General features: G+C 40.5%; 1 protein-coding gene across 3 annotated transcripts in view; it reads left to right on the top strand.

The window, feature by feature from the left end:
- The window catches only part of LOC137189379 (amyloid beta precursor protein binding family B member 2), a 40121-nt gene that overhangs the window by 14631 nt on the left and 2166 nt on the right, over window positions 1-23324 (top strand). For all 3 annotated transcript variants that reach the window (XM_067599174.1, XM_067599172.1, XM_067599173.1), the window contains exons 9-13: window positions 15775-15889; window positions 17639-17714; window positions 22607-22687; window positions 22789-22904; window positions 23031-23213. In XM_067599174.1, the coding sequence (XP_067455275.1) occupies window positions 15775-15889; window positions 17639-17714; window positions 22607-22687; window positions 22789-22904; window positions 23031-23213 (571 nt within the window). The remainder of the gene's footprint in view (window positions 1-15774; window positions 15890-17638; window positions 17715-22606; window positions 22688-22788; window positions 22905-23030; window positions 23214-23324) is intronic.

Raw genomic sequence — 23324 nt, 5'->3', positions numbered from 1 at the left:
CTCCAGCTCTCCCCATCCATCCATCTACCCCCTCGTCTACTTCCAGTCATCCATTTCTGCCTCTCTCTCTCTCTGCACACCAACATCACCCCCTCTGTTTCTGTCCTCTGTTGATTTTTAATGGCTCTGTTGTTTGTGTAGAGGACACAACACAAGTCTCCCAGCCCTACTTTCATTCATTAGCTTTCCCTTTATTTTTGTCACCCATTTACTTCCCAGCCTCTTGCTATGTGTTTGACTTCAAGCTGTGTACTCTCTCTCTTTATCTCTCTCTCTCTCTCTCTTTCTCTCTCTCTCTCACTCTCTCTCTGTCTCTCTCTCTCTGGCTGGCGGTCAAGGTGTCGAGATGCAGGCTGGTTTTGCAGCCAGAGGAATCACTGAGATACGAGCGAACGCCCAGGGAGCCAGATAAGAAAGAAAAAACCATAAGAGTGAAAGACAGAAAGAGAGATGAAGTAAGCAAAGGAGGGATTGAGAAAGACAGGATTAAAGAGTCTGGATGTGCTGCAGGGATTTTCGAAGTGTGTGTCATGGCTGTTTGGAGCTGTTTGATATCGCACTTGGTGTGTGTGTGTATATGTGTGTTCTTCAGAGCCAAAATATTAATATTTTTGACTTAAGCATCTTTCACCTCATCCCAATCTGTTCATGTGAGGATACATACCTGAGTAAAGGTGTGTGTGTGTGTGTGTGTGTGGAGTTTCCCCCTTCTCTCTCTCCTTGAGTGTCTACCATAACAAGCAGAGGATGAGGAGGAGGAGGAGAGAGGAGGATGAAGAATGAGCGGGGAAACAGTAAGCGAAGAACAAAAAGCCAGAGTGAGATGATTTACGACGTTAGGGGGTCAGTTGCTGCTTGTTTTCTTGTCCTTGGCTTGTGACACGCATTAGGATTGAGACAACACTGTTGAGAAGCGGAGGATGTGCGCCTTTAATAGTGTCTTTGTATAGGCCCCGACGTCTCTGTGCATTTCCAGATTATTAAAGTGAACTATCGTTACCTTTCTTCACTAATGGCTCATCAGCACATTCACACAATTACTCCTGCAAACACACACACTGATTCCACATTTCATTCATATTCATTAGTGGGCAGCAGTGGGGCTCTGCTTGCTTATTCCCTCCAGCTCTCACTTGTTTCCCCCCACCACCACCGCTGACCTTCTGTGGACAGCTGTGCATGTAGAAAAGAAAGGGAAAGGAGAGAAGAGAAAAGATGAGAGGAAAAGAAGAGAAGAAGAAACACGCAAGCCCTCGGTATCATTAATATTTTAATGCTGAACACACTCTAGCGATCACCTCCATTTATGTCAATGAAGTGAGTTTGTATGTGCATGTTTGGGTTCCAGTCCTTCCCGTCACGATGTCCCCGTTGAGCTGCAGCTTATTTGCTGATGCTTAGTCCCCTGTAGCCTTAATTAACATGCAAGGTCCCTCCGACGGCCCACAGGGATGGAGGCCGAACACCTAGACCCACTCGATAGACGCCACAGTGATTGATGGCCTTTCCTCTCTGCTCCTGCTCCCGATTTGAGCCCGGCCAACCTCTCTCTTTCCCTGCAAGTCATTGCTCCTCCGCGTCAGCTCCTTCCATCTACCCACAATCCATCACACCCACTTCTCCACACACATACACGCTCTTCTTGTCAGGAAATGTCCACCCAGCTCCTCCCGCCCCCCAGAAACCCTCATTCTCTAAAGGGTCATTAAGGTAGGAGCAGTGTCCCCCTCACTCTCCAGCCCAGAGTCATATGTCAGACACGCACACACAGAATTACAAGCAGAAGCATCCAGGTTTGCAAAAACCTTAAAAAAAATAAAATATCTCTTCCTCTTTTCTCATTTCTTCTCTCTCATAGTCTTCATGCTAACTCTCTCTCTCTTGCTCTCTCTCTCTCTCTCCCTCTATCTTATATTAGCATTGTTTGGCACACCTGCTGTAATCCTGTCTTCCTGACAGATTACTCCTCCTGTTCCTACTATAGATCCCTTCCATTGCCCCACCAACCAATAAATCTCCTCCCGATAAAACCCTCGCTGTTCCCCGCCGCGTCGGGCAGTGATGTGAGGTGATGCTGATGTTCGCTGATCATACAGGGTTGAACACAGCAGGACGCTGGCACAGACAGTGTCTGCCTGTGGCTCGTCTATTTATTCAGACTACTGACAGCAGAAGTGGTTGTGGACTGTTTTAACTGAATACATTTGAATTACATGTTTAGACGCATTTTAAGGAGGTTTTTGCATGTTTTGTGTCCACTGAGGGGGCTGTTGGCTTGTCTAGCAGAACTGATGTATAAGCTGATAGATTTATCTCCCCTTAGGATCAATATCACACTTTCTTCAAATAATTTATTCTTGACAGAGTGTATTTAAAGGTGCACATTTATCACTTGTCATGATTACAATTCAATATATATCTGCAGCTCAGGGTCAGAATACATTTATTCACAATTCGATTATTTATAGATAGATGCAGATAAAAATGTTAAATAGTAAATGAATTTGAGGTCATGATACTTGACACCATGTAACAGTCGAAATTGTGAAATGTACCTTTAAGACTCACTGTGTTGTCTTGGTACGAGGGAGGCAATGTCATCAGACAGCGCCTTGTATTGTTTGAGTTTGTTGAGCGGTGCGCAAGCTGTGAACGGACGCATGTTATTGAGCTCCTGTTTTCTTTTTGCCCTTCAACTCAAGACCAACGTTTGGTTACATGTGGCCTCTGTTTTGTTCATGTATGATAAAATAGTAGCCATACGACCGGGCTTGGTAAGGTTGATGTGAATGTTAGTAATAAACAACGAGCACTGTGGAAATCCCAGTATCAGCGTGGCTGTTTTTGACTCGTCTTCTTCTACTTCAACCAAGAAACACAGACCAAACTGATACAACCGAATGGCTAACAACCACAGTTCCTCTGTCCTTTGATCGTAACTTACATTTAACTGATGCTACAATGAAAATGTGACAACATTTAATTGAACGAATCAAGTAAAACCAACCTCCAGTGTTATTTTCTTAGTTCATCAATTAATAATTAATCTAGAAACTACCAGAAAATGGCAAAAAAAAAAAGCCAATCATCACAACTTTCCAAAGCCCTCAATGACATCTTAAAATATCTTTTTTTTTCCAGACTAACAGCCCAAAACCCAAATATATTCTGTTTACTATCACATAAGACATAAAAGCAGCAAATCTTCGTAACAGAGAAGCTTGAACTAGATAGAGTTTGGCATTTGAAAAATGACATGAAGTATTTATTCATTATCAAAATTGTTTCAGTTCTAAATGTCTGTATTACTAAAGACATTGTCATTAGAAAAAAGTAAACCGTGCAGAGCCATTACAAGGTCTGCTATTATTATATCTGTTGCTCAATAGGTATATTTGCCATTTAAAGGTTCAGTTCCCCCAAATTACCAAAAACATTTTCTCACATAACTAGTGGTTTCTAGCCATGCACACAGTTTTGGTTTTCTTTTTCCATGTATTGGGTTTTCTGCCTCCAACCAAATACAACGGAGATGAACTGAATGTCATATGTGCTGCTCAGAGCACTGAACAATTTAACAGCAATGTGTATGTACAGAAACAGTGTCCTTTTTACTCTGGATCATCTAGAAATCACACTGTCAACAGTTTCAGAGGGAATATTTCTTTGTTACAAAAAAGTTATAGTGAAAACTGTTCACAGCCTATGTGAGGGAGATATCTCAAAACCTGGACAAATAAAACCAAAACCACTGAATCTGCATGCCAGACACCAATAAAAGTAAGACAGAAATAGGGTGGCAACGTTTCAGTCAATCCTGACTAACTGATGGATCGTGTGGTGTATACAGTATATAATGTCAGCACATAGTAAAAAATGTCAATTACAGTTCCTTAAAGCCCAAGCTGATGTCTCCAAATACCACATTTTCTCTGACCAACAGTGCAACCCCCCAAATTATTAATTTACCATCATATTAACAGAGAAAAGCAGCTGGAAAAAGGGATTGTGTGCTCCATATCTTTACTTGAATAATAAAAATAATAATAAGATTAATCAATTATCAAAATAGTTGCCAAATCAGTCACCTAATCTATTCATTGACTTCTCATTTCAGCTTAGAAGATATCATTTTCTGTAATTTGGGTGAACTGACCCTTTAAATACTTCAGTTGGCTGTGAGAAAAACTGCACATTACTATATAGTGTGTGCATGAAACATGATTTATGGCACATGCAGCTAATTAGGTTACATGCATACAGTATGATCGAAACTGCAGAGAAGAAGCTCTCACACACTAACTCAACACCAAATCCCAGCACTCTCCCACACACTCTCTTTATCTCTCTCTCTCACACACACACACACTTTCTCTCACACACACACACACACATATACACGTTAGTAAGATACATGAATGGGGGCGTCTTACTGAGGTGACACCTCACCGAAGCCTTGTCTCAGTCGAGAATATCGGCGCTTGTGTACAAAAAACACACGCGCGCACACACATTTAGTCACTCACAGACACAGATCCCACACACACACACTCCAGAGCAGTGTGATGTATAAATGATCAAGAGCAGAGAGAACAGCAGGACATCGTCTCTCTCCCTCTCTCGCCCACCCAGAGTCTCCCCCTCATCCCCCTCACCACACACACACACACACACACATACACTCACTTTATCTTTCCATCTCACCAACCCACCTATCTCTGCTCTTAAATATGTAATGAAATACGATGAGGAGTGTTGACACACGGGTACTGTGTGTGCCTCCTCAGCTTGTTGCCCCTCCCTCTCCCTGCCTCACCATATACGCCTGGAATCAGGTCACCAAGCTGCATGAACATAAACTGGGGTCGTGTATGTGCGCCCCCTTTTAGTAAAACACCATTTTCACCATCAAGTTTGTAAATCTCTGAGGATGAATCAAACTGAGGCATAACTGCTGCTGTAAACAACATCAACTGTCTGCTCAAATCACACAAGCAGCGCTTCGTACGCTGTTTAATACACTCTAGACAACAGTATTATTTTTATTTCGACTTGATTTTGTCCTAGTTCTTTGCTGCCTCAGGCGATATTGGTGATTGTGTGTTTCTGTCTGTCTGCCTGTGTGTGTGTGTGTGTGGGGATGTATCATGTGGTACCAGTGATGTAGGGAGGGCCTCCTCCTCCTCCTTCACTGTGCCCTCTGGCCCCGGGTGCTCATTTTGCTGCTCATCTCGGTGCTGTAAACAAGTTTACTGTGTAGAGAGGTAATTACACACAGACATTCTACATTAGGCCTAATGGCTGTGGGCCATGACTAATTCACCAGGTCGCAGAGGGGTTTACCCTGTTCAGTTGTCACACAAGCTTTCAAATTAGATCCAAATTAGATCCAAAATCCTGCTCCATTGACTTTTAAATGTGTTTTTGTCCTTACTTTTAAAAGGAATTGTTCACCCTTTTGGGAAATAAGCTTATTCAGTTTTTTTTGCTGAGAGTTAAATGAGGTGCTGTATTTTTGAACTTTGGACAGAGCCAGGCTGCCTGTTTACCCCCTGCTTCCAGTCTTTATGCTAAGCTATGGTGATCACCTCCCAGCTTCAGCTCCGTACTTAACACACAGGCATGAGAGTGATATTGATCTTTTCGTCCAACACTATATATATATATATTCCTCATTTCGTCATTTACACTTACAGATGCATTAACTGCATCTGTAACTGTAACTGAATCTTATCTGGATGAGGAAAAATGCAAGTTAATGTAAGGTCAAAAATCCACCCAGCAAGTTGAAAGCTCACCTAACTCTGCCTCTTCCTGCTATCTCAAGCAAGCCTGGCAAAAACTACAAGTAGTAGCAGTAGATAATAAGTCCTCCCTCACAAAAAATGACTGTGGCTCTGCTTTCCTTGACCTGGGACACGCCATTTTTGTTGACAAGTTTGCCTGCCCCAGTTATACAAACTGTAATGTATCCAGATCACAGGAGCAAATGGGCCATATCTGTTGACCGATAAGTAACAAGAAATTGCATTATTTATATATAATATATCCCAAAATCACAAATTTTCCTCAGAAGGCTTTGTAATCTGTGCAACATGCAACACCCTTTATCATTAGATCCCCAATTTCAGATAAAGAAAAACCCACAAAATAGGAGAAAAACAGGGAAAACATCAGGAAGAGCAACAAAGGAAGGGTCACAGGCACTAGATGTTGTATATACAGAGGTGACAAAATTACAAAATTACAGTAAAAGTAAACATGTAAGTACATAATATTATCATAATTAAGTACATTGTTCAGCTGTGCAATGTCTCTGTCCACTCTGTAGATCTTTGAGCACAGCAAGAGCACAGCTCTTAAATAATGTAATACATCAAAAATGTTTGTTTATATGATGTGTTTATTTTAAAAGTGAATATTGGCCAATATACTGTTCTCTGATTTTTCAAATAGTATCTGTCTCAAAAATTGATATTGGTGGGGTTCTAATTTAAATAAAGGATATTTAAACATGCTATAGACACAACTGTAAGTACCAGATAATGGACAGTAACATTGCATCAGTAGTGCAGCAATTTCTGCCAGCAGCACTTCACAGTCCTGTTAATGGCTCTGTAAAGTCTGTACTTTGCATCTCCTCTTTTGGGTTTTATCATCAAATTTTATTTATTTGTTAATCATCATATTCTACACTCAATTATAGTAAACTACAAATTAACTTCCATCATGAGCAACATCCACTGTTCTCTGCAAACACAATTATTAACACTCTGGGGTCCAATTTTTAAAAAACTGTTTCTTCACAGCAGTGTATGGCGTGTATGGTGTTTTTTTTAAGTTTGGACTAATGAAAATGGATATTTTTTCTGCTGAATCCACGCAGATTATGAAGGCTCATCAACAAAATTTAAATGACCATAAATACATTTGTAGGCCTGACAGCACATATGTTTCGCTTTTTCTGTGCTTACAAAGGGAGGATGAATATTGTTGTAGCTGTCATCGTAACAGTGTATACAAACTAACTACAAAGAGTGTTCTGCTTTACTGAGGATTATTTCACACTGCATCAGGTTTTAAGGTAAGATAATGAAACAACGAGTCTCACACAAAAGTTTTTGAAAAGAGAATAACTGAACAGTCGCTAAGTATACATATACCTGCCATTTGTTTTGTTATTCTCTTTGCAGTGTGATGAAAGGGCTTTCCTCTAAATCACCATCCAGCTGTTGTTTCTCTCAGTGCTGCTCTCACCTGTCACAGTTCAGTGTTGAGCCTCACTGTGAAACTGGATCACATCCACTTTGGACTGAAGCCAAAGTCACAACACTGTCAACGATTATAGAGTTACCAGTTCAGTGGCAATCAATAATAACATATTTCCTCACACACACACACACACACACACATACACACACACACACACACACACACACACACACACACACACACACACACACACACACACACACTGTACACACACCTGGCCCTCACTGCCTCCTCATCTTCTTTCTACTGACAGGAGAGTCACAAGAACTTCCTCCTCAGACATTTCTAATCAGCATTTGGCTGTGCAATTAGCATATGTAAGTGCATTAGCATAGCGGCCGGTGCTACCCAGACACTCTGTAAAGCTATTTGATAATTGAAGTCTGTGTGAAGCGTGTGTGATGCCACAGTGCTGTGTGTGAGCTTGTGTGTGTGTGTGTGTTTGACAGATGGTTTGGAGAGGACATGAGTCTCTACTGAGCGATACTGGAAGCTGCAGAGCAGAAGAAAGTACAGCAGAGCAGACTGGGGACTAGTTACATTTGTGCTGTTTTCACTGCGTCTTATAAAGATCTTTTACTGCAACAGTTGAGGGACACTTTAGTTTTATTATGCCGTTTTATCACCTGAAGATGCATGGTGAAGTAACCCTTCTGAATAGTAGAGTATCGTCAGTGAATAGTGTATCATTTAAAGGGGCCTTATTATGATTTTCCTTATTTTCTGTCATATATATAATGTTACAATTTATATTAAACATGGCGTGACAAAGTGTCAAATAATGACAGATAATGACAGATTTCTTTATATGCTCATCTGCTCCACACACATCTCTGAAGCGGAGTAGTGAACTGGCGCATGAACATTATGGCATTTTTCGATTGTTTTGGGGGTAGTCATGCCGAGCCGTGACTCCAGTCGAACTGTGAATGTTTTTCCATTACACAGCACCACAAAGTAAAATAAGTTGTTTACCTGTTTGAGGTGTGCTAGTCGTCTGCAGCTCTTCACCAAACATCATCATCACTATGGCTGTTTCTGCTTGTACTATTCCTCCCTGCATTATTTCTAACTTATCCACTTAACAAAGAGCTCCAAATATCTCCATATGTTGTTGTGTCGACTGGTTTTTAGCACCGCTAATGAAACTTTGCTAATTCGACAAGGAACATGTCTAATTTCCTATAAATTCTTGACAATAGAAGTCTCCCATTACTTAGTCATTTAAAAGCTTTTAATATGAAGCAGTAAAGCAGGAAATGTTGGGTTTTCATCAGCAGTAACTTAACACGACTGATACGGCTGCCCATCGGCAGGCTTCCTGAAGCTGGCCAATCAGAACAAAGTAGGCTCATTGGGAGGGGGGCCTTAAAGAAACTAGGCTAAAACTGCCTGTCTGTTAGAAACAGATGCTGAACTGAGGGGCTGCATAAAGGGCAAGTGTAAGATAAATAAGGAGTTTTTTGAACTGTGAATCATGCAAAGCTAGTCTGTTGAAGTCCCAGAATAAAAATATAGAGCTGAAAATGAGCATAATAGGTCCTCTGTAAACAACTAAACCTTATATTTGTTAATTTTAATGCTGATGAAAAAAAATGAAAAGGGAAAAATACACAACAAATCTATCAACACTTTTAAAAGCAATTATGGATGATGTACCTTAATTTCTGGGACTATTTAGTTTTACAGTTTTCTTTTGTAAATTTCCTATTTTTGTGGATAATGGGCCAAAAATAAAGGACCATCTGGTGACGGGCATTGCAAACTAGCTCAGGCTATAAATGCTGTGGTATGTGGCATTAGTTCATGCTATATTGTCCCTATGCCAATAAACGTTAAATAAACTCTAAAATCTGACATAATCTGATGTAAGGGTGTAAAGTTGCTATCTGTATCTGTTTATTTCACAAAAATATCTGTATTGGTATGTGTTTTCAGATTTTTACCTGAACTTGTTGCTTCATTTTCTTGTTTTAAACATTTTTAAACAGTTGTAACCATACCAAATAACAAAACATAATTTCAAAAAAGAAAGAAAACTAAATGTAAAAATAAATAAAATCTGTGTAATTGCAAATGGTCCAGGTGGAAATGAATGATGTAAATAGAACGAGGGTCTTTAACAGAGGGAAAATACAAGTCAACAGGAGGTTGTGCATTTAACAGGAGGAGGTCCACACCAAATAAAGCTGTTTTTGAGTGTCCATGAAAAGAAAATGAGATAACGGTTGACACAAAGTGGAAAAGCTCTCTTGTCCATTTTACACGCACTTTCAAGACTTTGTCATAGCTCATTATATCTATATTGGAGTTAAAACATTAGGGAGCATATCTCAAACATGTGGGAAAAATCTGTGTTGGGTTGCATTTCATCAGCAACACCCATTTGTCATATGTCATGCATATGTCATATGTCAATCCGTAATAAAGGAGGCAAAGACACCAATGTTACAAACAAGCAAAGCATCAGTGGTCTAGAAGGCATCATTGCTTTGCATTTACTGATTTTTTTTCACATTTCTTCTTTTTGCATTTGTCAGCAGCAGCGTACTACATTTTTACACCCTCATCTCTTGTAATTTGAATAAATGAGAAAATCAATGTAGGGAAACAGTTGCATCACTGAAATTAATGTAATAATCCTAAATAAAAATGTGAGAATGCATCTTAACACTGAATATCACAAACTGCAGCCATGTTTGTGTGTGCAAAGGTGGAGTTTTTCTTCAACTGTACAAATGTTACTACCACATACAGTGCTGTTAGTACTACTTATGGTGGGTGACTGATGTCAGAGGGGCAGAAGTTGACGGGTATGTGTGACTTTCACCATACATCTACAGCTGTGACCTCATTTAATCTCAGGTTGTACGCATCCTCTCCAGCCAAGTCTGCTTCATAGCCATCAGGATCAAAGAGGGATTGGTAGTAGTGAGTCAGTCATCCTTTATTCAGCTCTGGAAATATGTGGAGCACACAGAGAGGGAAAAAAACACATGAGTAGTGGGAGTTTTGCTTTAACTCATCTCGCTGCTTTGGTGCTTTCGTATACCTTTCATCTTTTCCTCTTCACCACTTTCCTCCTCCATCCAGCCCCCTCCCCACTGGGTCTCACACCTCGTTCCCATTCCTCCATTATACACTCCCACCTTTTCCTTTTGGATTTCTGGCCTTTATGACTCCCTTCTCTTGACACTCTATCAATCTATCCTCTCTCTCTCCTCATCCACTCTTCTGCCAAACACTCTTCATACATCTCTGAGCTCTATCTGTCACTCATCCTCAGTTGTTGGTTGATCCGCTGCGTGTCTCTCTCTATAATGTGTCATCTCCCTGCATTAACTCAGGTCAGGATGACTGCTCCTTAAACCCAGCAACTCTCTCTCTTCCTTTTTCCTCTATTTCTGTCTCTTCAACTATCTCCACACCAAACTGCCTATTAGATTAAGGAGAAGATCAAAGGAAGCTGCATTCACATTAGGCTGTTTTCGTAAAGATCTTTGTCTACACTGAAAAGCCAAAAAAGCAGAAAAATTGCTAAATCCGCTCTTCTTTTTCCTAATTTTGTGTTGAAAGGGCACTGAGGTCATGACCTTGCAAATATTTTTTGGAAATTTGAGGTTTGGTGATGAGAAGTTAATTCTATGATTACACACATATTACATATGCAAGGTTATTTAAAGCTGACCTTTTTAGACAAAATTAGTCTGTTTTGTAGGCAAGAAACTAATTTAATTAACATTCCTGGGACCAGACTATAATGTAGGGGGTGGGAGGGGGGATTGCAGAATATATAATAATAGAATATATAATAGTTACATGATTTTAAAAATACACTGAAAACTGTACAGAGTTGGGTTGTTGGCTGGTCAACAATGTCTCTGGTGTGTGGGGTTCAGCTGGAGGACTTTGAACTTATGACCTCAGGATTTCTAGTATCTTGGCTTCAGACATGGCCTGGTTACTCTGCTGAGTCTCTGCTGGCCAAACCTCTGCTCTGTCTCCTCCCGCTCTCCGTTGTGTTGTAATACAGCCAAATCATAGAGGAAGTTAGAAGCACCAGAAAGTTGGCTTCCTAACTTTACTGCCTGACCAGACTTAAGTCATTGTATTCCCAAATATTAATTTTCTCCATTTTTGAAAAGCTCAGTTTTCAGGTGTAAAAATGTAGCATTTCCAGAAGTTAGACTGGCTTAGTCTCAGTCTCGCGCTGTCAAATTGAAATAAGATCAGTGTGATGATGACAGTAGTGTAGGATGTGGGGGAGACTGGAGTCTGATCTGGGTTTCTTCCATCAGTAATAAAGCAGTTGAAATACTTTGAATGTGGCACTTTCATGCAAACTAGCTGCAGAAAGAGAAGAAAGGGGCACAGTGTAGAGGTTAATGGAGGGCAGCTTTTGCGCTTATTCAGAATTTTGACACCGAAATCCAATTCCACCAAAGTGACTGACAGTGAATAAAGCTTGGAGTCTGAATTTGAAATGGAGCAGAGGGAAGTGGAATGGGAAGCAAATGGACTCATAGTAAAAAAAAAAATCATGAATGAAATTCAAACAAAGTGAAACACAGAGAGAAAGAGTTACATTTTAATACAGCATGGGCAGATGTATTTATTTGTGGCGAATGAGGGCTTTTAGGCATTTTATACATGTGTTGATATTAGCACTCTCCATATGTCTGTGTGTGTGTGTGTGTGTGTCTGTGTGTGTGTGTGTGTGTCTGTGTGTGTTAGAGAGTGTGCATGTGGCGACCACCGGCTGCTCGGAGAGTAAGATGAAGCAGCAGCTCTGATACTCTGAAGATCCCTGTTTGAAATAATCTGCCAGCTGCTACCACACGCACACACACACACACACACACACACACACACACACACACCAACTGCTTCTTACTAAGTGGATCATCAAAGAATCAAAGGCAGTCAATGTTTGAATTAACCCTCTGTTCTTTATTCAGCCAGCGCCTCCTTTGTAGTGCTCCTGATGACAAGTGTCACAGACTGTATGGAAGAGAGAGCGGCTCTGATGAGTTGCACTGCTGATATGAATCCCTCTGTGTTGCATCTCTTCTTCTTCTTCTTCTTCTTCTTCTTCTTCTTCTTCTTCTTCTTCTGTGAGGGCTTCTCCTGTTGTGGGAAGAAAAGCGAGTGAGTGGAGGGGTGAGAGATAGAGAGAGAGCTGAGGAGCGAAAGGAAGATTAAAGAGTGAGAGGATGAAAGAGAGATTGGGAGGGAAAATGGGGAAAAGGGGGGAGTGTGAATAGGGAGAGCTGCAGTACTGTAACAAGATGTTAGATGTGTGTGTATGTGTGTGTGTGTGTGTGCAAGTATGTTGGCACATCTAACAGGAAAGGTGTGCTGTGTCATAATGTAGTGGAACGATAAGCCACAGAAATGAAAAGTACACCGAGCTGAGCTGTAGTGCACACATGTGACACACACACACACCTCACAGGAAGACAGTGATTGAGGTGAAAGAGCATTGTGTCTGTTTCTGACTTATTATAATAACATTTCTCTCTTTTTTCCTTCCCTCTGCTTTCCCTACTTTCTCTCATTTTCTTTTCCCTTTTCATCTATAATTTTTCCTGTCTCTTAATTAAACCCTCCTGCCCCTCAACAACCCCCTTTCTTTTCCTCCTCCTACCTCCTTCTGCTTCCCGGGAACCAGAGAAAGGTAACTGCTCTACGCGGTGTGCTCAAGTGTGATCGTGCCTCTCCATTGTTTTCAGTAATCGTTGTGTCAAGACATCCACTCCCCCTGTGCAATCACATCATCTGTCATTAGGCATCAAATCAGTGGCTTTGGTATGCCCAGAGTCACTGTTGCTCTTTACAGGAGTGCAGCAGCGACCGCTGAAGGACTAAATCATTGGTGTTAAATCATCAGCGAGCCAGACTGACCACAGGCTATTTCCTATTAAGAGTTGCATGCTGTTTTATAGCGTTTTGATCCCCCAGAGAGGGCACAGAAGTCATAAAAGAACCATTTGTAGTATGCGAGGCAAGGCCACTCATGCTGCTTTGGTGACACACTGCTCAAATGTCCCTGAACGGAGTGCACTGGACGCATACACACACACTCCACACACACACACACACATACACCGTCCTGTCACACTTTTCTTTGCTGGCCACAGGCGGTAGGCATTATTGACCTAAAAGTGTGTGAGCACACAATTAAGCAGAGGAGACAGGCCGGATAATGGACTCATAAACACAAAGAGCTTGCTGTGATAAATGTCGACTGTATATGCTATAATTCTGTTTGTGTCTGTGGTTATTTGGGAGTGTGCGTTGTATATGAGTGTGTGTGTGTGTGTGTTTGTTTGTGTGTGTGTGTGACGCTGCCATCCAGTTGGCTTCTCTGCATGTCCCCACTCCCCCTTTCCCTCTGCGTTCTGTTTACTCAGTCATTTCAGTCCTGGCTGCATACACATCCTCCTACCTTTTGTTCTGCCACTCGTCTCACCTGTTAATGAGGTCGAGAAGTGTCTATATTTCATCTTGTGTATGTGTGTGTGTGTCTGTGTAGTATCTCAGCTGTGTTTCATCTTCCACCCACTCTCTGCACAAAGTTTCCTTCTCTGCGGAGCTTTCCTTTCTCAGTCTCACCCTCCTCCTCCTCTTCATTTTTCTTTGGCATGTGGCACCACTGTGAGAGAGCTTTCAGCATTCGGTTTCCTCGGGCACTGGGACACACATCTGCCTTTGTGTATGCATACGTGCCTGTGTGTCATTGTAGCCAGAATTAGCCGACACCGTTTTCAGTCAAAAAATGCCTAAGGACAGGTAAACATTCACCTGTTGTTTAGCAACGGCATCCAACAAAGCAGATTAAAGGGGCTTTAAGTAATCTCTTTGTCATATAAAACTTGATTGGTGAAAAAGGAATTGCAGCAACACAGCAAAGCTTATAGCGGCCTGTAAATGACACGAATAATGAAGCAACAATTTCACAGTAGATGAGTGAACTAATTAGAGCAGAGCACCACCATAAATGTCTGGAGAAGAGGTAAATATATTATGATGCAAAATGGCGTAATAATAATTCTGCTTTGTCGTGTGGATTTTTTTTTTTACTTGTGCATGAAATGTTGTGCAACATGATGTTTTGATGGCTTCTTATTCCGCTGCTGAACAGCTGAAAATGCAAACAGGTGCAGAGAGGAGAATGAAAAGTTACTATTGCAGACCAAGGTCCAAGGTCCACTTTTTTTTTTTTTTTTTGCAGTGAGTCACTTTCTAACAACACATACAGTATTGGGTGGGGAAAAGATGTGAAATCCACTCCAACCGAAAAAGTCTTGATAAAAGGAATGAGAATAAAATTTGGGCTCAAACACCAGGAGGGATTTCAAATGGAAAGTAAACAAGATATTTCCAGACGCTGTAGATATTGGCAAAATCTGAAAAAAAAACTGCTGAAGAAAATGTAGAACACAAATAGGCAATTATATCCACATATTGGCCCTAAGCTAAGTGCCTTCTAGGAGAAGGAGATTGAAGCTCTTCAAGAAGTGTTTCATCTCAATATCCAGTGATGTCCAAAGGTGGCTCTCCAAGGAGTAATACCAGTTACTGGCACCCGTTAAGTGTATTAAAATTAATTGCCTGAATCTCCCACATACAATATGTGGTATCAAGAAGTGTTATGAGATGGAACAAATAACATCAATACAAAAATGCACATTTAAAAAGAGATGGGATCCTGTAATGGACCTATCAACACAATGAGGTTATTCATCATTTACTCCCTATATGCTAAAAGAATTTACCTCTTGTGGAGGAAACAGTGTCCTTCCTTCTCTTTTTGTCCTATTTTTTAGTATTTCTCCTCCTGATCAGTAAATTGTGAGATCAATTGTGGTTCTTTTATCTTTCTTTTCTTCATAAAAGTTAGAATCCTTATGAAGGCAGCTTATAATGTGGAAAGAAAATTGTACAAGTAGATCAAATTTAAATACAATACAAGTGTACATGCTGGAAAATCACTGAGTCATCTAGGAAAGCAACTAACAATTATTTTCATTAGCGATTAATCTGTCAATTATTATATCAATTGATTGATTAGTTGTTTGGTCTGTAAAATGTCAGAAAATGGTCCTCAAATGTCTTTTTTTGTCCCGACCAACAATCCACAACTCCAAACTCGGAAAAGATATTCAGTTTACTATAATATAAACCAGAAAATATTCACATTTGAGAAGCTGGAAGCAGAGAATTTGGACATTTTTTTGTCAAAGAATGGCTCCAAACGTATCCATATTATTAATAGTTGTAGATTGATATAATAGTGAGCAACTAATCAATTAATCAAATAACCGTTGCAGCTCTAGAGTCACTCGTATTACAGGACAACAGAGATTCTTACTTACTGCCCCTTTTACAAACGTCATGAAGGTGCATCAAGGTAAACAATGAGTTTGTTTCATAACTGCTTCAGTCATTCATGTGTGATGATTCTTGTACATGTTTTTGTGTCTTCCGTCTGTGCTTCAGGGACTTTGCCTATGTGGCGAGAGACAAAAACACGCGGGTGCTGAAGTGCCACGTCTTCCGATGTGATACCCCTGCCGCAGCCATCGCCACAAGTCTCCACGAAATCTGCTCTAAGGTGGGTGTCATTACCACCACCGTCTCCGCATGAACAAGCTTATCTGCTGCTGAAACAAGCTATCAAGTTTTAATTAGGGTGAGAAACAAAGAGAAACAAAAAAAATTGAGTTTGGTACAGAGTGTTTGCGTGTGTGTGTTGTTCACTAGAGGAGAGGGAAGTTTTAAGAGCCTTTACTGTGAGGTGAGGAGATAAGATTCAGGTTACATGCAGTGTTTCTTAAAAAGAGTTTTCTGTGTGTGTGTGTGTGAGAAAGAGTAAGCTGCTGGTGACAGTGTGTTAACCCTCTCAGGGACAGGGAGCCACACAGATCTTTAAAGGTGCAAAGCTGCAGCATAAAGCAAAGTCAACACTTGAGTCACACATACGCACTTTCTCTCTCTCGCTCTCTCTCCCTCTCTGTCTCTCACACACACACACACACATACACACACACAGCCTCGTGTCCACAAAGAGAAACCGGTCTGTCCTCAGGTCAAAAGTGACCTTGTAAAGGATGAATCCACCTGGAACTACAGATCTCCTCCTTTAGAGGCGTGTTGACCCATTTAGACAGAGAAGTGAATGTAACATTAATTTCTTCTGATCTCTTACCACAAATTGAAAGAGGAGTGTGTTTCTGTGTGTGTGTGACAATGACCCTTCACACTTCACGCCTATTTTAAACATGCTGGTAGTTTTGTCTTTACTGCAGCAGAGGAACTTGGTGACCTTAGTCCTGCAGCTACACAGCACGCTGAGTGATATTTCCTTTGTGTGTGTGTGTGTGTGTGTGTGCGTCTTCTTGCATGTTCCCCCCTGAGCAGAGTTGCAGACTCACCATAGACTTTGATTAATGGCACCTTCAATTAATCAAGTATCTCTAGCAGGAAGAGAGTGCAGCAGCTCAGTGCAGAGGCCATGCAGGCTATTCAACATTTCAAGAGCATGTACACTGCAGCAGAAGAGCAGAAGGAAAGAAAAGACAGCTTCTTTTCAAACAGTTGAATTCAAACATGTAAAATATTGGAGAGGTTTTAAAGGATAAGGCTGGTGATACTCTATAGTGTTCTTATTGTTAACAAATCTGAAGAAAAGACCAAAACCAACAATGAATTGATTGTCTGCGTACCCAAAGCCTGATGTAGCTTATTCCTCTGTCCCGTAGACCTCCATTGTTGTCCAAAAACTATTAAAAACACATCAATGAGCCAAACTGTTGAACTGGCTGACATGTTCCTTCATTCTGATTAACACAGCCACTGTAGTTCATCTTGAGTCGATCCCACAAACACCATCCTGCTGCCATAAATGCTCACCAGAGCACTAAATGCGCTGCTGAAAATAGTCCCAGAGAAATACATTATTTACTCCTGGAATTCCACCATTTTGAAAAAACCAAGTAATATATTTGTGACCTGTTTTTATAGATATATACTGCAGTAGGAGCAAATGGACTTGAGGTTGAGTGCCACAGCCAGGGAAGTTGGAAAGTACTCCAAAACGAATTTCGCTAGCCATATCCTTTAAATTTTGTTAATATTTTGTGTGTCTCAGCTGGAATTCTTTGCTGGGATTTGTTTTTAGCTGCTCATTTGTGAGAAAATCAAAGCTTACAGTATATCTTGACCCTCTGTTGTGTCAGCTTTCAACAATCCTGTCTGCATCTCTTGTCTTCTTTTTCCCCCTTCTTTTTTCTCTTTGTCATTTTGTCCTGTTTCTTCCTGTGTTTTACCATCCTCTCTCTTTTTTTCCTCTCCCCTTGTCTAGATTATGGCTGAAAGGAAAAGTGCCAAAGCTGCAGCTGGCAGCTCCTCCCAGACAGGCTCCGATGTACCCCTACAAGGTACACACACACACAGACACACAAACACACATGCACACAAACACACATGCACACATACACACATACACACACACACACACATACACATACACATACACACACACCCTTTTCTTTGAGTCTTATTCTTTTGTAGTTCCCTCGTGAGAGAATTGGATTTGTCAGCCGTGCGCTATCTTCCCTGCTGTGGTTTCTTGTCTCATATTACAGCATTCTCCACATCTGAACCCATATATATGTTTTTTAAAATTGACCTTATCGCCTCAGGAGCAACTGTGAACATTTGTTAATAGAAAAGATAGCAATGTTTGGTTCAATTACACACAGATAACGCTGACTCCAGAACAACTCCTTGCTCTGCAATCACTGAGCTTTATCCTCGCAGCACTAATTCTATTCACCATTTCCCATTTCGCTAAGTCCCACTGCTTGTTCCACTCAGTCCCAAGTAATTATAGGAAGGAAGAGAAAAAGCACCAGCATGGTTCATCCCTGACTGTAACTTCAGCTGGTGTGTGTATCTGCTGAGCGCAGGGGAAAGGAGCTCCAGCATTAGAATATAAAAGAACTGTATCGGCTCTTCACTTACAGAGGCAGTTGACCTCATTAAAACCCAATTAGTGTTCCTTTGAGGCGAGGCCTGGTGCTACACAGCCCCCATCCCAACCCCAGGATCAAAGAATTTATGGGTGAAAAATTCCTCACATCCTTTACAGCTATAACTTGCTTGAACTCATAGTCTTTTAACTTAAAAACCATTTGATATCCACTGAGAGGTCTTGCCCTTGCAGCGGATAGACAGGTCCATTCACTCTAGAGGTTTTCCAGTCGCTCTCTTTGCAGTGAAAAACAGTTTTCATCTGGATTAGATCTCTTTAGGGTAGCCTGGTGTGTGCAATCCCATGTTGGGACACATTTGAAGAGATTAGCACAGAATGATTTGAGATGAGTACCAACACCAGGATAATGGCCTCACTGTACACTTTGAGTTTGTCCCTACTGGATTTAGGCTGTTTGAGATCTACTTTAAAGTGGATTCAAGTGCACAAACCTTTAAAAATCTACTGTTTTCAAAGCCTCATCAGTCTCTACTGAATGTGGAAGATATTAAAGGATAGGTTCACAATATTTCAAGTCTGTCACGTACCTATATGAACATATGAACATTGATAAGGTTTTTCTTACTGTAATCAATCCTCCTGTTCATACTGGCTATTAGAAGATCACTTCCATAATGTGCTTTCAATGTAAGCGATGGAGGGCAAAATCCATAGTCCTCATTTTGTGTAAAAATGTATTACGAAGTTTAATTGAGTTAGTCAAATCAAAAAAATATCTTCCAAAGTTACAGCCTTTTAGAACAAAATTCCCTCTTCCTGTTACTATCCCTCCACTGCAGCTCAACAGGGAAACAAAAAGAGGGAATTTTGTACAAAACTGACTGAAAAAAATTGTTTAAATCAGATGGCTGAAGCCTCATATTAGCTGCAGATAAACTTTTTAAATACAATGTTGCACAAGACGAGGACTGGACTGTGGATTTTGTCCATCATCAATTACATGTGAAGTGCATTAGGAAGGGATCTTCTGATGGTCAGTATGAACAGGAGGAATGATTACAGCAAGAAAAAAACAGCTTCAGTGTTCATATGGGTACCTGAACCCTTCCTTTAAGGACTTTAAGGAGTACACTGATGAGGTGAATCCAGGCCAAAGCCATTATCCATGATTGATTTCCCTTATTCAGTCCATACCGATCACACGGAGATGAGTTCATGATGAATTGTTAGTCTCTGAAATGCAGTAATTAAGATGGGGATTGTACAAAATGGGCTGAAACTCATCACGAGGAAGATGTAATGAGTGGGCAGGTTTATCTGAAGTTAAAGTCACTGTGTGTGAAATATTTATGTGATTTTTGTATCTTTCTGTTTTTGTTTTGTAGAAGAATTGGTGCAGTCTTCGTGCTGCTTTCAGCCCTTTCATCTTAATGTATCTTTCTGACACTACCACTGTGGGGGTGACAAAGTTGGATATTTTAATTGTACATGTTTGCTTTAATGTGTACAATTTGTAATCTACCTGAGAGATATTTTAGTACCTGGCCTGTCATTATTCAGCATTCCATTAAAAGGAGACGTCTCATGTACATTTCCAGGTCTATATTTATATTCTGTGGCTCTACTGGAATATCTTGACATCATTTACAGTTAAAAACACCTTATTTATCTTATAGTGGCCCTTTATGCAGCAGCTCAGTTCAGCCTCTGTCTGAAACAGGGGATTTTAACCCCTGTCTCTTTGAGGACCCCTGCCCAATGAGCCCACTCTGTTCTGATGGGCTAGCTTTCCGGAAGCTGCTGAGGGGCAGCCATATCAGAGTCGTGTTAAGTTACCGCCAATGAAAACCCAACATTTCCAGCTTTTGCTGCCAACTTCCGTTAGGGGTCTATTCAAGATAGCAGGTTTTACAAACTCTGACTCTAACCCTGAACTCTGAACTGATGAACCCTGAGATGGGAAACTCAGAGTTTTCGGTTCCAGAACAACTAATCAGAGTTTGTTCAATCAACTCTGAGTATGTTCACTCTGAATTAAGCTCGTGTCTGTGATGAATCGTCAGTGGAGTTCTAATACCACAATTCACCATGGCAACAAGTAAATAAAAGACGGTCTCCATTTTAATCCAGTGGACGTAGCAATATTAATGCATGTGTATGAAGACAGTGCACATTTATTAATAAAGTTTTATTCAGTCTAGTCCATTAATTCATCATTTACTAGACTTACATTTCCTTGATGATGATAAAGTGGAATCCATGTATCAGGCTGTAGCCTACATTACATTTTAAATATATTTGTTCAGCTTTAATCTGACAGGGACAAAACACAGAGGCAGCAACTGAAGATGAAAAACATAGTTAAACATTTAAAGAATATATAGATCAAAGACAAAGAGGCATGACTGTAAGCTCACAGTCTGATCCAGTAATAATGTGTTTGGTGATTTGCACTTGAAAAGGTGTCAAGGTTAAAATAAAGTAGATTTTAAAAATGTTTGTATCTTGGCTCAACAGCATTCAGTGACTTCCTTTCAGCTACTTCAATAAATGTGGTAAATTGAAACATTGTCACTGACATGCTGTTAAAATATGTTCAGACTATACACAGCCAATTTTAAAAACTCACTTTCAAACTACATTCTACAGCTGCACCACAGTCCTGCTCACACAGAAATATTTACATATAATCTCCAATATTATAGGAATGATGCTTCATACCATTTTTTTAGATTTAAACTGAGACTATACATTATGTGCAGTAAACATTTCAGTGCAGGAGCTGCTCTAACAAACTGCCAGCTGTCTTGCGTGCACAGAGTCACGGTTTTATAACAGAAGGACATGCAGAGGTTTTACTCTGAGCTGAGGCTGAATTCATGCTGTGTAATATTTCAATGTGAGAGCAAAAACCCGCTGTTCAAAGAAATGACTGATGTTTATAAAAGCGATAACTTTAGAAAGTCCTTGGGGAACAATCTAATATCCAGCCAGGATTTAGATTCTGACAGACAGTAAACCTCCACTAATTAATGTGCTTCGATACACACTTTGATACGGACTGAGTGAGGGAGGAAATGAAACAGCGTGTCTGGCTCTGTAAGAGGGAGGAGACATTGAGAGAAATTCAGGGTTTGTTGAAGAAAACCTGCCAGTGAGCAGGTAAGGTTCACAGAGTTTAAGTTACCTCTTGAGTTTCTGTCATCTCAGGTTGAACAAACTCAGTTTTCACTAAACCCACTCTCTGGAATATATCCCACCTCTGGAGGCTACATCAACACACAGTCTTCATTCAAAATATAAACCTCTCAATCCGTAAATGTTCGAGCCCGATTGTGATCTGAAATATGAGAGTGGACAACACAAACAGCTTGTAGAACAACCTTAGCAACAAAAGATATGGAATGGACAGCCGTTTGTGGGCGTGTGCTAATGTGCTGACGTCAGCTTGATGGGGAAGTTTAAGTATCTTTGCAAACGGAGCATCACAGCAGGCTGAAACCTGAGCTTTTGACTTGAAGGCAGCATTTTCACATAGGTTCATGTCAAGTTTTGGAACTTAAACCATGTTAAACATAGACATCTGACATCATAATAGTATATAAATGACAGAAAAATCACAAAAATCATGTGATGTCCCCTTTAAAATCAATGTTAATTTTTTGGGAGATCATATAGAGCATACCTCATAGTCAAGTAATCTTCCAAGAACAGACTTTTATATTTAACCACTTAACTTCTTCCAACATTTTAATGGTGGTTCTCTCTGGGTCTCTCTCTTTTTAGCACTGTGTTGTTTTTCTTGTTATTCATTTTTTATCACACTCAAGGATTGACAATCTGCAAACTGCGTACTAAAATATTTAACCACTTTTTATGTAATTTTGAGAATTCTACCCATCAGAAGTCATCTCAAGCTTTTAAAGCTAATTGCATGGCGTGTTAATAGAGAGATCCTGAGGGTAAAAGATGTTAACTCCTTTGCAGATTGCAGGTGATACATCTTTGATCACCATTCCCTGTGTATGACGATCTTTTCTGCCTACAGGCCATTGTGTAAACAGGCATGGCTTGATTTTCATGCATGAAACATCCATCTCTCTGAATTCTTGCATGCTTGTGTGTGAATATATTTTTTCATGCCCTAATCATGTCAACAGCCACCCTAAAATATTAAAATATTCATAAGCATTTGTTTATTTCTCTAGTTTAAGCCAATTATCATGTGTGGACTTCTCTTCTGGAGCTTCGTTAGATGTTGTCGTGTGATAAAATCCCCCCACGGGTGATTTGAGTGTATTTTAACGTGTGTTTGTGTGTGTTTTCTCTCTGCAGAGTTTCCCATGCCAAAGACCGAGCTGGTGCAGAAGTTCCATGTGCTATATCTGGGTATGACATCTGTGTCTCGCCCCATAGGTAAAACTGAACTCACACTGACACCCATACACACTTTACAAGACAACCTGTACCCTTGTAATATATCCCTCTGTTCACTGTCTCCTGTGTTTTGTCTCCAGGTATGGACATCATAAATGGGGCCATAGACAGCCTCGTGTCCTCCACAGGCAAAGAAGACTGGACTCCTGTCATACTGAGCATTGCTGACACCACTCTGGCTGTCATCAAAGAAAAGGCAAGGGACTTTTTGTTGCTATCCTGACAACTAACAGATAGATAAAAGATGTGTATGTGATTGTCGATCTAATAGATCAGAATTTAAGCCGAATTTAGCTGATTCTCCTCTTGGCTGTCTGTGCAGGAGGAGGAAGAGGAGGTGTTGGTGGAGTGTCGTGTCCGTTTCTTGTCCTTCATGGGTGTGGGACGGGACATACACACATTTGCCTTCATCATGGACACCGGAAACCAGCACTTTCAATGCCATGTTTTCTGGTGTGACCCCAACGCAGGCAGTGTGTCTGAGGCTGTGCAGGCAGCATGTGTGGTAAGCTCATATGATAAAACATGATGTGGTATACGTGTGTCATTTTGTTTCCTACATGAATATTAATGGAAATTTTGTATTTAAAAGAATAGTTTCAGGAAATTGCAAATA

This window comes from Thunnus thynnus, chromosome 9 (assembly GCF_963924715.1).
Source record: "Thunnus thynnus chromosome 9, fThuThy2.1, whole genome shotgun sequence".
NCBI classification, from domain to species: Eukaryota; Metazoa; Chordata; class Actinopteri; order Scombriformes; family Scombridae; genus Thunnus; species Thunnus thynnus.
The sequence above is the reverse complement of the archived record's forward strand: the minus strand, read 5'-3'. Positions and strand labels throughout refer to the sequence as shown.